Below are 15,821 nucleotides of genomic sequence, written 5' to 3'. Positions count from 1 at the left end.
ACGTGAAGAAGAGCTAAAGAGCCTCTTGATGAAAGTGAAAGAGGAGAGTGAAAAAGTTGGCTTAAAGCTCAGCATTCAGAAAACGAAGATCATGGCATCCGGTCCCATCACTTCATGGGAAATAGATGGGGAAACAGTGGAAACAGTGTCAGACTTTATTTTCTGGGCTCCAAAATCACTGCAGATGGTGACTGCAGCCATGAAATTAAAAGACACTGGTTCCTTCGAAGAAAAGCTACGGCCAATCTAGATAACATATTAAAAAGCCAACAAAGGTCCATCTAGTCAAGGCTATGGTTTTTCCAGTAGTCATGTACGGATGTGAGAGTTGGACCATAAAGAAAGCTGAAAGTTGAAGAGTTGATGCTTTTGAACTGTGGTGTTGGAGAAGACTCATGAGAGTCCCTTAGACTGCAAGGAGCTCCAACCAGTGCATCCTGAAGGAAATCAGTCCTGGGTGTTCATTGGAAGGACTGATGCTGAAGCTGAAACTCCAATACTTTGGCCACACGATGTGAAGAACTGACTTCATCAGGAAAAGACCCTGATGCTCGGAAAGATTGAAGGTGAAAAGAGAAGGGGACGGCAGAGGCTGAGATGGTTGGATGGCATCACTGACTAGATGGACATGGGTTTGAGCAAGCTCCAGGAGTTGGTGATGGAGAGGGAAGCCTGGCCTGCTGCAGTCCGTGGGGGTCACAAAGAGTTGGACATGACTAAGCGACTGAACAGAACTGAATGACTCAATCAGTATAGGCAGCAATAATCTGTATAAAAATTATTCAATGAAATATTTATGTGGAATCCTGTAATGGAAGGATCAGCCGGGTCCGCATCACACCTGAGTCCACTGACCAATCTCAGCTCTTAATGTCACTCAACGTGGGACAAAGGGCTGTCGTAGTCTATTCGGCCTGCTATAACAAAATACCATAGGCTAGGCGGTCCAAACAAAAGACATTTATTTTTCATGGTTCTGAAAGCCGAGAAGTTCAGGATAAAGGGCCCAGCCGATATCTGGTGAGGACTCTCTTCTTGGCTTTACATTCTTTTAGGTAGTCAGGGTTGTTGTTGTTCAGTTGCAAAGTGTCTGACTCTGCGACCCCATGGACTGCAGCATGCCAGGTTTCTCTGTCTTTCACTATCTGCTGGAGCTTGCTCAAACTCCTGTCCATTGAGTCGGTGATGCCATCCAACCATCCTATCCTCTGCCACCCACTTCTCCTTTTGCCTTCAATCTTTCCCAGTGTCAGGGTCTTTTCCAGTGAATCGGCTGTTCACATCAGGTGGCCAAAGTATGAGAGTCAAGTATACATAGTCAAGGGAGGGAATATATTTCTTTGAAGCCTGCACGGCCCCCATGCCAATGTGGAACTTTCTGGGGAGGCTTGTTCTGAACTTCTTCATCCTTTAAGAGCAGGGAGATGCCTCTTTTGTTCATTGATGATCCCCCGTATTTAAAAAGGACCTGGTAAAAGAATGCATGAGTTTTGGAACACATCACTGTACATTTTAGATCAAATTTCTGGTTTTGGAAAAATCCACTGACGGAGTGTTAGTGGGCCTCCAACTCACCATCACCACGAGTGAAAATGCATGTTCCAGGATCTACGTGGGTGTAGTTATTATTATTATGTGAAGAAAATTCAACGTGCTGCTCTTGCCGTAGGCTCCACACTGACAATCAGTGATGTGCCCTGGGGAGATTTCCATCTGTACAAGTTCTCTTTGGTATTCCTACTTAAAGTGACTGTTTCGGAAACTACTATGGGCTCTTTGCAGCACTAAGGAGCTAATGTCTATGTTTCTTATCAGGTTATGTTGCATGAAGGCAGTGCTGTCAAAACGTCACAGTGGATGATGCCATGGGGGTGACTGTGGACCTTGTTCTGATGGTCAGGTTCTAAGTGTTGTCCAAATGACCTCGAGCAGGTCATTCTCCTGCAAAACTGTCTCCCTAATCAAACATCTGGGATAATGATTTGGGTAGCAGGTAGCATTGACCTCTATATGGCAGATTGGAAAAATCCACCCATTCAACATCCCCTCTGTGTGCACACCCTTTCCTAGAACCGTCTCCACTATGCTTTGGATAATGGGGCAGGCATGGATGCAAACAGGAGCATGAAAACCTGTTTCTATTTCTGCTTCCTTGGCCCCCAGCTCTGCTGTGAGAACATGCCTGGGCTGGGCTGCCGGAGGGATGTGGGAGGGGAGCCTAGGGATCCCAGGGGAGACCACCCTAGACCTGCCGGCTCCCACGAGCCTGCCAGGGACAGCAGCTGGCTGAGTGAGCCCAGCCCAGGTTTGCAGAACCATCCAAGCACCTGCTGATGATGGGGAGTGAGAAATACAGGGCTCTCATTGCTTTCCAAACCCTCCTGTGTGCGTCTTAGCCTCGTTCTCTCCTGCTGGGAACCCCCAGCACAATCTCCACAATGTGTGCACGGATTTCTTTTTTTTTAATTTAAACTTTTTATTGAAGTAGATTTGTGATGTCGTGCTAATCTCTGCCGTACAGCAAGGAGACTCAGCCACACATATATAGACCTTCTTTTTAAAAATTTCTTTTCCATGATGGTTTATCACAGGACACTGAATATAGTTCCCTATGCTATACAGTGGGACCTTGCTGTTTATTGATCCTATATATAACAGTAGTATAATATATATATTTGCATGTAGTTTGTGGTCATTTATGGGCTTCCCTGGTGGCTCAGCAGTAAAAAATCCACCTGCAATTCAGGAGACTTAAGAGACCTGTGTTTGATACTTGGGTTGGGAAGATCCCCTGGAGAAGGAAATGGCAGCCCACTCCAGTATTCTTGCCTGGAGAATCCCGTGGACAGAGGAGCCTGGCGGGCTACAGTCCACAGGGCCACAAATAGACATGACTTAAGGGACTGAGCAGTCAGCCCTCACTGAGGTAGTTTATAATAATAGTTCGCTAACCCTCAAACTCCCTGTCCTTCTCTCCCCCACCCCCTCCTTACATGCACAGACTTCTGTTTTAAAAAGTACGCTGTCATATAGAACATGTACAGAGAAGCAATCAAAGCAAATGTGAAGCTTTGAAACACATTTTTACAAGGCGAACATGCCATAGGGCCACCCCCAGACCAAGAGCTGGAGCCGATGAGGGCCCCGGAAGCCCCTTCCTCTCCTCTCTGTTACTACCCACCCTCCCCCACCCCTTATCCTAACTTCAAACCCTGCAGATAAACAGATAAGTGGAATTTTCTTTGATTGCCTGGATGGTCTTTTCAAGGATGAATGCCCTCTGTCAGCTCTCAGCTAATCAGTTTACCCCAGAGTATGCAAACACAATTCACTGTTCCCGGACCCATAAAGCTTATTGTTGCCTTTGTTCCCTGACTCAGCCCATCACCTGCCCACTTAGATGTGAACAAAGGATACGCAAAGTCACTGTAACAGTAAGGCAAGGGATGCAGGCCTCTGAGTGTGTTTTTTTTTTTTGACAAATAACTGCTCCCAGATGGCTTAAGAAATGAGATCACATATTCAATGCAGTAGTAAAGGCTCTAAAACACGATTACTTTTTAAACCATAACGATGAATAATGAATCTAGTGATCTAGAGTTCTGATATTTCTTTAAAATTCCCAAGCATTTCGGGAAATTTAATTCATTTATGTACTAGGAGATCAATAAAACATTCCCTTATTTCCACTGCTACCAGACATTGTGTTAAGCATGAATTGTTAAATTCCTTTCAAGTATCATAATCAGTTACATTAAAGTGGTCTGGTTTAACAGGGATCTACGCTCAGTTTCAGGGTTTTTGGGGATTGCGCTAGAGAGGAACAGAGCATCAGCAGGACATCCACATTCGTGGCGGACACCGCTGGGTTCATAGTTCTGTATCACTTTAAGAAAAGAGCCATGTGAATGAGGCCAAGGTGGGATCCTTAGCAGGGGTCCCCAAACTTTTTGGCACCAGGGACCAGTTTCTTGGAAGACAATTTTTTCATCCACCGGGGGTCTGGGGGATGATTCAAGTGTGTTACATCCCTCGTGCACTGTATTTCCATTGATATTGCATCAGCTCCGCCTCAGATTATCAGGCATTAGATCCCGGGGGTTGGGGACCCCTGCTGTGCTGGAGCAGTGAGTAACTCTAACAGCACTGTCAAATAACTGAGTTCTCCCCCTCTTCCTCAAGGCCTGAGGGATCTTTCTACAAACTCTAGTTGATTAGGGTACTCCTGAAGAGGACGAAAAATATTATGAGAGGCCTTTGACTGCTTGTTCCCCTGGAGAAGGAAATGGCACCCCACTCCAGTATTCTTGCCTGGAGAATCCCATGGACGGAGGAACCTGGTGGGCTACAGTCCACGGGGTCGCAAAGAGTCGGACACAACTGAGCGACTTCACTTCACTTTGACTGCTTGTACTGGTTGCTACTCTGCAAACTTTATCTTTCACTGGAGAATGATCCATGTTTTTATTACCAACAGGATTTCTTAAATTTCTCTCAAGTCCCCACAGAAATACCGCAAAATAAAGGTATTTTGAATACTCTGAATAAAGGCAACAGAGGCAAAAGTTATTCTCCAAATCAGTTTATATGATTCATCAAAACCAATTCCTTGAAATACATATAAACAGAAAACAGTGCTACCTTTATTATTTACACAAAATCTTCTTTCTCTAATACAAAAGTGTTATCATTTACTCTATCCTTAAGAATGAAAAACATGTATGTTTTCTCAGGTCCTAGTCCAATAAATAATCTCCCGTGTCAGCATGACTTTCCCTAAGATAAATATCCTCAGAGCTTTGGGATACATCTGATACGTGGATCACAACTTTTTGTCCATCTGTCAGGGTTATGAGGGTCTCCTGTCCCAGAGGAAGGCTGAGTTTGATGGTACTTTCTGTGGCTTTATCCTCCAACAATACTTGGATGAGCTGTGTGGGGTGGGTGGGGCGGGGAGGCGGTGTTTAGAAGAAAAAATGAAAAGAGAAAGTTACACTTTTCTGTTTCAGGACCCACCATTTGAATTCTCCTACCACACACTCATCTCACCCTGGACCTACTGCAGGGGACCCCGACTTCCCAGGGGAGCACTCAGGGGCTGCTGAAGACTTTGTGGAAGGAATCTGAAACCCAGGATGGCACAAGAGAGGGTCTTGGGGGTTGGCGCAAGAGTGGGAGCGGGTGGCTCCCTTGAGAAGGATGGGGGCACTGCAGGTGTTTGTGAGGCCAGAGAGGGGAGCAACACTGCCATGAAAGGCACAGGGCAGGGGCTTCCCCGGCAGTCCAGGGGTTAAGATCCTGTGCGTCCAATGCAGGAGGTGCGGGTGCGATCCCTGGTTGGGGAACTAGGGTCCTTCATGCCACGAAGCTCGGCCAAAAAATTAGAAATTAAAACAGACTCAGAGAGCCTGGATCAGTTGTGAAAGTCAGGAGGGAGCCTGTGAAGTGCCCACTGGTCTCCTCGCAGCTGTAACGCTCGTCACCTTGGCTGCTTTCCAGATGGATACTGACCCTATGAGCCGGCACAGTTGGCTCAAGTTCCCACACAGACCCTCCCTCCACCACTGGTCAAATAGACCAGTGTATAAAGGAGGAAGTCTGTGAAGACTCTCATGGGTTACATTAACACTCTGCTGCTGCTGCTGCTAAGCCGCTTCAGTCGTGTCTGACTCTGTGGGACCCCATAGACAGCAGCCTACCAGGCTCCCCCGTCCCTGGGATTCTCCAGGCAAGAACACTGGAGTGGGTTGCCATTTCCTTCTCCAATGCATGAAAGTGAAAAGTGAAAGTGAAGTCGCTCAGTCGTGTCCGACTCTTAGCGACCCCATGGACTGCAGCCTACCAGGCTCCTCCGTCCGTGGGATTTTCCAGGCAAGAGTACTGGAGTGGGGTGCCATTGTCTTCTCTGTACATTAACACTCTATAGGGTAGTAATTGACATGAGACATTCACAGACTCTGATGTTGGCTCTCAGATAGTCATCAAGTTGCCTGAGCAAATGTTCCTATCAGAGAAACAAGGATAATACGCCACCCTCAGCTCCAAGGGTATTCGAAAGATGGGCAAATCCCCAGATATGATTACTTTCAAACTGACAGAGATGTATTTTCTTGATCTGATTTCTTCAACAGTGCCCCCTCCATCTCCATAAGCTAGCATATTTTGACAAAGAGGTGCAAAAGATGACTTTGAATGCAAGGTTAATGAAAGTACATATCTCACCCATTCTCCATAAATTCAATGATAACCGTCACCAACCAATGAAAAGATGTTTTTCTTCTGTCTCTCAAAACAAAAAACAAAGCAAAAACAAAACAAAACAAATACCACCTGTCTTCATCTTTACCTTTTGGCTGAAGTCACTTATTTTTAAATATTTTTGCCATGCTTTCATGCTTCAGTATATGACCTAAACTGAAAACTCAGTTGTGTCTGACTTTGCAATTCCACGGACTGTAACCCACCAGACTCCTCTGTCCAGGTAAGAATACTGGAACTGGTTGCCAGGTTAGGGAAAATGGCCTTTATTTAATAGCAGTATAATTTTTCCTTTATTCTTAAGACATGCCTTGGCATCTTACTATTTTGAGCATCGGTAGAATGGACTAGAGCGACAGATGGAAGCGGCGGTGGGGACTGCTGACTTGAGCTGCTGCTGTAGGTGCAGGGACTGAGCTGAATTGTTCAGGGGCATCAGCCCCAGAGGTGCAGCTGAACAGGTGTTAACTCGTGGCAGAGGAAAGCACATGGGACCCTGAGGGTGTGCCTTTTTGCTGAAGACAAGTGCACACGCTGACTAGTGAGTGCAATGGAAATCAGACAAGCCTAACTTTTCAGTGTTCGAGTGTTTAAGTCATTATGGCTAAACTGGCAGGCTCGCACGAGCACAAGCAGGTTTAATGAATCTCTAATGCATATTACCTTGGATTATCTGACATGTATCTGCTTGTATTGCTTTATTATTATTATGTCACTCAATTATTTAATGTCCTTTCTACTGTTGCCACCAATTAATTATAGGTGGAATGCACCCATTGCAATAAACTCCAGAGTGGCTAGGGGACTGGGGAGAGAATGTTCTGGAAGGGTGTTCAGATTAGGAGGTTTTGTTGGAGAAATAATAACAATGACTAGGGTTATGGGTACTTTTTATGCTTCTAAGAATTTTACAAATAATTGACTTATTTTATACCTCATTATAGCCTATGGAATTAGATGTCTTTAGATGTCTTTATTTCCATTTTGTAGAAGAGGAAGCTGAGCAGGCAAGTAAAGCGTCTTGCCAAATGTTCTCAGCTCCTCTGTCCATGCGATTTCCCAGACAAGGATACTGGAGTGGGTTGCCATTTCCTTCTCCAGGGTACCTTCGCGACTCAGGGACCGAATCTGTCTCCTGCACTGGCAGGGGAAGTTTACCACCGAGCCACCTAGGAAACCCGCTTAAGTGGAAGACGTGGGATTGCTCAGTGGGCTACAGATATTTTCCCAAATCATCAGACTCGAACGTTCAGCTCAGACACGCGTCCTGTTGGGGCTCCCAAGCGATTAGGGTAAGCCCTCCCGGTGGGTCCTGCCACCCAGGACAGGGTGTGTTCTCCAGAGGGTCGAGGCCAGGAGAGGGTTCTCTAGGGCACAGTCTGGCCAACCTGCCCTTCTCCAGACTGAGCTGGGCCTTCTCTCTGCCCACGGCCCTGAATCAGCAGCTCAATGAGTGCAGCCTGAACCGCCTCCATCTGCTCCTTCTCTCGGTGGCCCAGCACCCCTCCCCCCTCACCCGTCCTGATCGGGGGCCAGTGTTTTCCCGTTTCCCAGTCTCTGTCTTGCTGACTTCATATACACACTCCCAGGGAGATGAGTTTCTTATTTACAGACTCACATTAGAGTCTCTGGCACCGAGAGCACGGAAGCACTGGGTGTTGAATTCACTATTTCGAGGTCAGCAAATGAGCACCTGATGGAGACAGAGGGCTGGTGACTGTGAGAAGTGGCTCTTTGGCTCCTGTTTCATTTGTCCAGGCCAGTGGGTGTCTCGTCCAGTCCAGCTCAGTAACAGTTGGCCGAGGTTCTGTGCGCTTGGAATGGGGAAGGGCTGCAGGGCGTGGACGGGCGTCCCAGGTGGCACGTCCTGCCAATGCAGGAGACACAAGTTTGATCCCTGGGTTTGGAAGATCCCCCAGAGAAGGAAATGGCAACTGACTCCAGTATTCTTGCCTGGAGAATCCCACGGACAGAGGAGCCTGGCGGGCTACAGTCTATGGGGTCACAAAGAGCTGGACATGACTGAAGCGACTCAGCATGCCTGCAGGGCACAGACAGTTCCAGCTGTGACTCAGCCACGTGGCTTTGACCACGTTTCATCCAAGTTGAGGTCACACTCCTGCCTTCAGGGGTCTGGGGAACTTGTGGATGTGAAAAGAATGCCACGTAAAGAGGCCAAGCTTCCAAACATGTGTGCAGGAGTTTTAGAAATTACTACTGACAGTTGTTGTCAAGGTTCATTTTCCCAACCAGCCCACTCCCCTGCCTCGCATCTAGCTGAACTTCCTGCTCAATCTGCCTCCCCTCCCTGGCATTCGCGACCCCATCTCAGATCTCTGCATCCTGTGTCCTAGTTTTCTGGGGGCCTGGACCATCCTCCTCCCATCCAGCACTGTAGGAGAAGAATGATGAGATCAGGCAGGCCAGGGTGTCAGCCTCCGTTTACTTGCTGTGTGACTCTGGGCCTCTACTTAGCTTTTCCGAGCTTCTGTCTCCTCATCCATGGCATGAAAATGATAAGAACAGATACTGTGCAGGGTTGTATGGCTTTGAGACAATATATATCAAGTGTGCACAGTACATTCGATAAGTAGCCATTCTTACTTTCATTATTTTTTTAATATGTATTTTTTATTTACTTGGCTGCCCCAGGTCTTAGTTGCAGCGTGCAGGATCTAGTTCCCTGACCAGGGATCGAGCCCCAGCTTCCTGCACTGGGAGTGTGGAGTCTTAGCCACTGGACCACCAGAGAAATTGCCTTACTTTTCATTATTTTAATTGTTTGGCCATGCTGCAAGGCTTTCAGAATCCTAATTTCCCAACCAGGATCAAACCTCAGGCCCTGGGACTGAAAGTGCACAGTCCTACCCACTGGACTACCAGAGAATTCCTGCAATCCTTATTTTTGTATCTTTCAAGATGGACCCCAATTCCATCCTTTCAAAAATCCTTTGTACTCAGACTATTCAGTGTTTCCTTTCTTTAAACGCTGCCAGAGGCATTTTCAGTGCATGTCACTCCTTTTAGTTGTAGTGATCTGCTGCTCAGTGAGTCTGTTCATGCCAGGCAGGCTCAGCTGTCCCCATATTCCACAGCTCTCATCAGACCAGGCACGTTTTGGAGCTGAGCAGTGGTCAACAGGCACACTGGCAAAATCGCTTAAAGCAGAGATGAATCTAGAATCCCGTGTCCTCGTTTGGACAGTGTATAACCCCCTCTATGGGTTTCTTAGGCTTCCCTGGTGGCTCAGATGGTAAAGAATCTGCGTGCAATGCGGGAGACCTGGGTTCAATCCCTGGGTTGGGAAGATCCCCTGGAGTAGGGAATGACAACCCACTCCAGGATTCTTGCCTGAAGAATCCCATGGACAGAGGAGCCTGATGGGCTATAGTCCACGGAATTGCAGAGTCAGACACAGCTAAGTGCCTACGCACAGCACGTGGGTTTCCTAGCCCTCTGGGTTCTCACTTCCCTGAGAACACCGGTGGACGGAAGGCCGGGCCGCGGTGCGCGTACCTTGTTGCCCGTGACGGTGTCTACCAGGAAGCCAGGCACCCTGACCACCACACTGCTCCCCGCCGTGGCACCGGGGCTCTGGCCCTTGCATCTGAGCATCACCCGGGGGGGATCCGCACTCAGGCTTTCACGATCCTCAGCTGGGGGGCAGTCTGGAGGGTGGTGGGGCTCATGGTCTGGCTGGACGGGAGACTGGTCATCTGGCAGTATCTCCTTGAGACTCCCCACGTTGTCCTCCTCATCTTCCTCCTCAATGCACGACTGAAGTATATGAATCACATATTCCAAAAGCAGCAAGTGAAACAGGTGCCAGGAGCCTACATTGACATAACAACCCCCCAGTGAATAAGCAGACAGACAGATGGACAGGTAAACAGATCCCGGTGGAACGAACAGCTTTTCCAGGGCTCTCAGCTCCCGTGCACTAGAGCCTCATTCCCCCTGGCAAAGCCCGAGTCCCTGCAGCGTCCATCACCCTCGCAGCATCCCATACCCAGAGGACCCCAGAAGGTGGCTTTAGCACGAGGTGCTCAGTGAGCTGAGTCATGACAGGGAACATGAGCACAGCTTCTGTGAGCTGGGAGGAGGGCCACCTGCAGGGAAACGGGTGCCCTTCCCGGAGGTGGAGAGCGAGCCCCTCGACCACCCACTCTCCTGGGGGGAAACGCGTGAGGGGTGCAGGGGCTGTCCTTAGGGAGCTGGCGGGCAGGCACCAGCTGAGTGCTCTGAATCCTAAGTCCTCTGGCTCCAGAAAACAAAAGGATAATTAACAGTTCAGTTGAGAAACGGGGTGGGGGGGGATATCTGGCTTATAACAGTTCTTAAAAGATAATTTTTAAAATTAATCTTTAAAAATCTTTTTAAATTTCAAATTTACTTATTTTTTAATTGAGGGATAAATGCTTTACAGATTTGTGTTGGTTTCTGCCACACATCAAAAGGTAATTTTTTAATGAAGATAAAACCGTGATTCTTACACAGATATAAAATGAATGCATTTCAAAGATTTTATGGGACTCAATTAATCAGAGAAACAGCAAGCTGCTGCAGCTGATTATAGCACTGGGAGCTCAGCTCGGTGCTCTGTGATGACTTACTGGGGAGGGATGGGGCAGCGGGAGGGAGGCCCAAGAGGAGGGGATATACGTATACATACAGCCGATTCATGTTGTTGAAAGGCAGAAACCAACAGTATAATTGCAAAGCAATTATACTCCAATAAAAAATAAATTTGAAAAAGAGAGAATTCAAAGGACTAAACATACACAGACAGTAAAGAATGCCGCTGACATTAATTTGCGAATAGATGCCACACGGCTGTCCTCAGCTGCGCCCACCTGACACACTATAGTTTGCACTTCTGGGCAGGAGAATCATATTACCTGTTTGATACAATTTGCAAGAGCTATAAAATAACTCAGACCATGAACGATGGCACCAACCCCAGAAGGGTGTGTTGACCCTTTCTGCGCAATTCAAAGCGCTGCACAAAGTCCACTCTTCTCTGCTAGGTCTTGGGTGAGAGAGCCTGGTTCTGTGACATGACATGGCCTGGTCTGGAATAAGTCTGACCCCGAAACAACTCTTTGCTTGTTTGATTTTGTGAAACCAAGGTCCATGTGCAGAGGAAGAATGGGTGGTGTGAGTACTCTGACGTCACATGAAGGTCCAAGAAGGTGGAGGGGGAAACCACTGTAAGCCGAGAATGGCACCCACTCTATGAGTTATCAAAGGGTGCTGCGGCCACCAAGCCACCACATTACAGCCCCCGACAGTGAGCCCTGGGGGAACGCGGGATGGAGGCAAGGTGTCCACTCCTCATCTAGTCATCAGCTGCTGCAGCCGCCCCAGCAGCACCCCCCCAGGGAGACTCAGGGTGAGAAAACACAGGATAGTGGCCCTGGAGAGTGGAGAAGCATATCGAAGGAATGATTTCAGGGAGCCCAGACTCTTGCATCCTCCCACAGACAGAAGAGCACTCAATTCCTCAGGGCTTCCCTGGACGCTCAGATGGTAAAGAACCTGCCTGCAATGTTGGAGACCCAGCTTCCATTCCTAGGTTGGGAAGATCCCCTGGAAAAGGGCATGGCAGCCCACTCCTGTATTCTTGCCTGGAAAATCCCATGGACAGTGGAGCCTGGCGGGCTACAGTCCACAGGGTCGCAAAGAGTCGGGCATGACTGAGCGACTAACACACTCACACACACACATTCCATAACTTGAGATGTCAGGTTTTCTTTAATTAACAGCAATCTTTTGAGGTTCCCACTACTTGGTCTTTGTTGCAAAAAACTCATATACATCCTGGCTCCGCCCCTCACCTCTTCAGTCCCTCAGAGCTACCTGAGATGCTGTGTCCTAGGCTTAAGTCCTCAGTTTTGTCCACTAAATAAAACATAACTCTTAACTTTCAGACTGTGCATTTTTTTTCAGTCAGCAGTACAAACTACTGATAGGGCTGGTTTTCCTCTTGTGGTTGTACCTGAACTTTGCCCTGGAAGAGCATCAACATTAAGCCTGTCATCCTGACCTTCATGGGCAGAGCCCCACGATGAATGGATGCCACCTGTGTGGCTGCTTACCCTCCAAAGAGACCCCGAGTTTGCAGAATGGTCTAGAATAGGGCTTCTCTGCTCTTTGTCCGCTCTTCCTGATCCCCGTACCCACTGCAAGGGCCTCTGGCAGCCCTGGGCCAGGGGTTCCTCACCCTGAGTGGTGTGTGAGCTCGTGGGTGGAGGCTCTGTCTGTCTGTCCATGGCTGTGTGTCCAGTGTCCAGGAAGGAGCCTGGGACTTTGCAGAATGCACAGATCTCTGCTGGAACGAGTGATCCCGTCCACGGGGCTGTGGGCCTCAGGGATGACTGTCCCTCCCCACGACTCCCCTGTCCTACGCATCTGCACCACAGCTGTGACAGGTGAGACCTCCCCCAGCACAGGAAGACCATCCACTTGGCAAGAAAGTTTGCAAGACAGACTCTGCTTCATTCTTCCCACCATCTGCACACAGAGGCGTCAGTCATTCAGTCGTGTCCAACTCTTTCTAATGCCAGGCTCCTCTGTCTACGGAACTCTCCAGGCAAGAATACTGGAGTGGGCAGCCATTCCCTTCTCCAGGGGATCTTCCCAATCCAGGGACTGAACCCAGGTCTCCTGCATGGGCAGGCGGATTCCTTACTGTCTGAGTCACCAGGGAAGCCCACAGGGGGAGCTTTAGCAATTGTTATTCCTGGAAGTTAAATCCAGGTGCCCCAATGAACCCATTTTTTCCCTCCATCTCAGGTGGGAGTAGAAGTGGGTGCCTGGTTCTTTTCTCAGAATGTCCCAAAGCAGATAATTAAAAAGTCAGAGGAGATTTCTTGCGTATCTGACAATGACAGCAGAGGAATGATAAAAGAAACTTCCACATATTGAACTCTAGAGGAGGCATCTGGCTTTATACATGAGTGAACTTGACTCCGATGCTAACGAAACTAGTATCGAGTTTGTGGCCTATCAACCCTACACAGGCCCTCTGCTTTGACTGTTAGAGAAAAGGACATATTGACCAGAAGAACGTCCATGTGGAAAACAGAGATTAAATGCCTGCCTTCTGGGGACACCAACGCTGGTCCTCCGTCAATGATAAGACCCCCCTTCCAGGTGTCAAGGCCATGCTGACTTGCTGTGTGCGTGCTGGTCTCTCTCTCTTTTAAAACCTTGAGGAAATGTTCTTTGTTCTGACAAGAAATGCAACTGTGCTGCTCTCCAGAGCATCCAGAGCAGCTTCTCAGGGTCGTCTGGGGAGCGGGCTTGTGGGCTAGACCTAGTGCGTGTGTGTGAAGTTGCTTCAGTCGTGTCGAGTCTTTGCGACCCCATGGACTGTAGCCCTCCAGGCTTCTCTGTCCATGGACTTCTCCAGGCAAGAATACTGGAGTGGGCTGCCAAGCCCTCCCCCAGGGGATCTTCCCGACCCAGGAACTGAATCCACAACCCCTGCACTGACAGGAGGACTGTTTCCCACCAGGGCTACCTGCGAGCGCTGGTCCTTGGTCTGGCTCAAGTAAAACTTTGTTCTTATTTCTGATTGTTTACTGATTATTTTCATGGACAGGAGAGGGAGGCAGGGTCCAACCATTTGATGAATCATCGTGTTGTTATAAAAAGATTAGCATGGTTTTGTGTGATTCTCTGTGTCCGTGTTTTATTTTACATAAAAAGGAGAGAAGACGGTGAGTGGGTTTCACGTCGCCACATGGCGAGCACTGAGCTGTAACCACACCTGTGGCTGGCAGCCTACACACCACTGTGTGTTCTCGGACTTACCGAAGCTGTCTCTATGACAGAGGGTCATGGCTTTGCTCACTGCTGTGAGGAGGAAATTCCACCTCAGCTGGAAGCTGGCGGCCAATTGGATGAACTCCTCTTTGCTTCTGCTTGGCTGTTACATTTTAGAGAGAGAGAAAAAAAATGCTGGGGTTTATGATAGAAATTGAGGCGAGCATGTCGTCAAAGTCGCCCACGGCGGGTGCAGACACTGATGTGGCCAAAGAGGGAGAGGAGGCGGGAAGGGCAGGGGGAGGGGAGGCCCAGGCCTGGTCTCTCGCCATCGCTCGTCGGGGGTGATTCCTGGCAAGACCTTTTGAAGTGGGGGGGAGAAGACAAAGGTGGGAGAGGGGCCTACTTCTTTTTTTAATCCCCACAATTTTTTAAAAAGAGGTCACTTGTGAGGACCCCTTCAGGGTGACCCCTGCAGGGCAGTCCCGCTGAGGCCCCCTTGGCAGTTGCCACTGGGGACATCCGGGGCTAATTTATACTTGGCAAGTCAGATGCTGTGATAAAGGGGCCCAGAATCCCACAGAGATGGGAGGAAGGGGGCTGATTTTGGAAAGCACCAAGCTGGCTGCTGCACTGGGTGAATTATCGAGGCCCGGAAGGCCCACCTGTGTGGTCATCCGATGGCCTGAGTGGCATTTAACTGGGTACTGGGGGATGCTATATGTGCAGACCAAGGAACTCCCCCACCAGACACACGGCAGCCTTGGGTTGCACTTCTGGTGAATTACAAACTGGCAGAGCTGCAGGAGCTCCCCAGCACAGGCTGGGGTGAAGCCCCTGAACCTCCCCTGCGTGGGGACCCCCTACAGTCTCAACCACAGTCTCCAAGGAAGAGTTGCGGTGACTGGCGAGGAATAAAGAGGTGCCTTTCCATCTCTGCTTATCTTCAGCCCCCACCAAGAACCCCCAAAGGACCACTCGGGGCTCTAGGTGGGTGTGGACCTGTAACCAAGCAAGACCCTATGTGGGCGGCCTCCCTGGGACAGACACCCCCCACCCCCATATCCTCTGCTGTGGCTCCTTGCTGAAGTACCCAGATGAGAGCATCTTCTGTATTTTTCCTGAGCTTTTCCAATGCTAAACATCACCAACAAGCGGAAGAAACTAACTACTTACTGATCAGAGCACACAGCCCGCAGGCCTTCCAGTGTCTAAGGATCAGTAACGTTAACTGCCCTGTTATCTCAGCATCAACCAGAGAATTGTGCACAAGCTAATCAAACACCCTGAGCCCCGCCCCCTCACCTGGCCCTTGAAAATGGTTTGCTGAAAGCCTCTGGGGAGTTTTGAGCATAAGCCACTTGTTCTCCTTGCATGTCCCTGCAATAAACCTTTCTCTGCTCCAACCTCTGACCTTCCAGTCTGTTCAGCTTCACAATGCATCCTGAACATGAACCTGGGTTTGGAAACAGACTCCCCTTAGCAGGGGCATCCTCTCCCCATGCCTCTGGACCTCCTGGATAGGGGGGCTCTTGGGAGGACCCCTGAGGTGGTTCAGCATAAACAAAGATGTCCCTAAACCACCAGAGAAGTCACAGTGGGCAATCTCAGCCCAACCCCCGGGCTTTCCTCCTCTTGCCATAGCATGACACCTTGGGTTCCCACATTTAGAAATTACTCTTGGGCCCAAACTGCACGAGAACTGGGGGAACCAAATGAAAGACAACACAGCTGAGCGTCTCCCTGTGTTCCAGATGCTAACAACTTGAGATGATTAGTCATCTTGGACATGC

The 15,821-nt window shown here is 49.0% G+C and overlaps 1 protein-coding gene across 1 annotated transcript in view; it reads right to left on the bottom strand.

The window, feature by feature from the left end:
* Positions 1 to 4,736: 4,736 nt before the first annotated feature.
* The window catches only part of RFX8 (regulatory factor X8), a 47,617-nt gene continuing 36,532 nt past the window's right edge, over positions 4,737 to 15,821 (bottom strand). The window contains exons 9-11 of the mRNA XM_068967311.1: positions 14,077 to 14,191; positions 9,775 to 10,091; positions 4,737 to 4,931 (exon numbers count right to left, since the gene is read on the bottom strand). Of these exons, the coding sequence (XP_068823412.1) occupies positions 4,737 to 4,931; positions 9,775 to 10,091; positions 14,077 to 14,191 (627 nt within the window). The remainder of the gene's footprint in view (positions 4,932 to 9,774; positions 10,092 to 14,076; positions 14,192 to 15,821) is intronic.

Source organism: Capricornis sumatraensis, chromosome 1 (genome assembly GCF_032405125.1).
Source record: "Capricornis sumatraensis isolate serow.1 chromosome 1, serow.2, whole genome shotgun sequence".
Lineage (NCBI taxonomy): Eukaryota > Metazoa > Chordata > Mammalia > Artiodactyla > Bovidae > Capricornis > Capricornis sumatraensis.
Note: the sequence above shows the minus strand (reverse complement) of the source record. Positions and strands in the feature narration are given on the sequence as shown.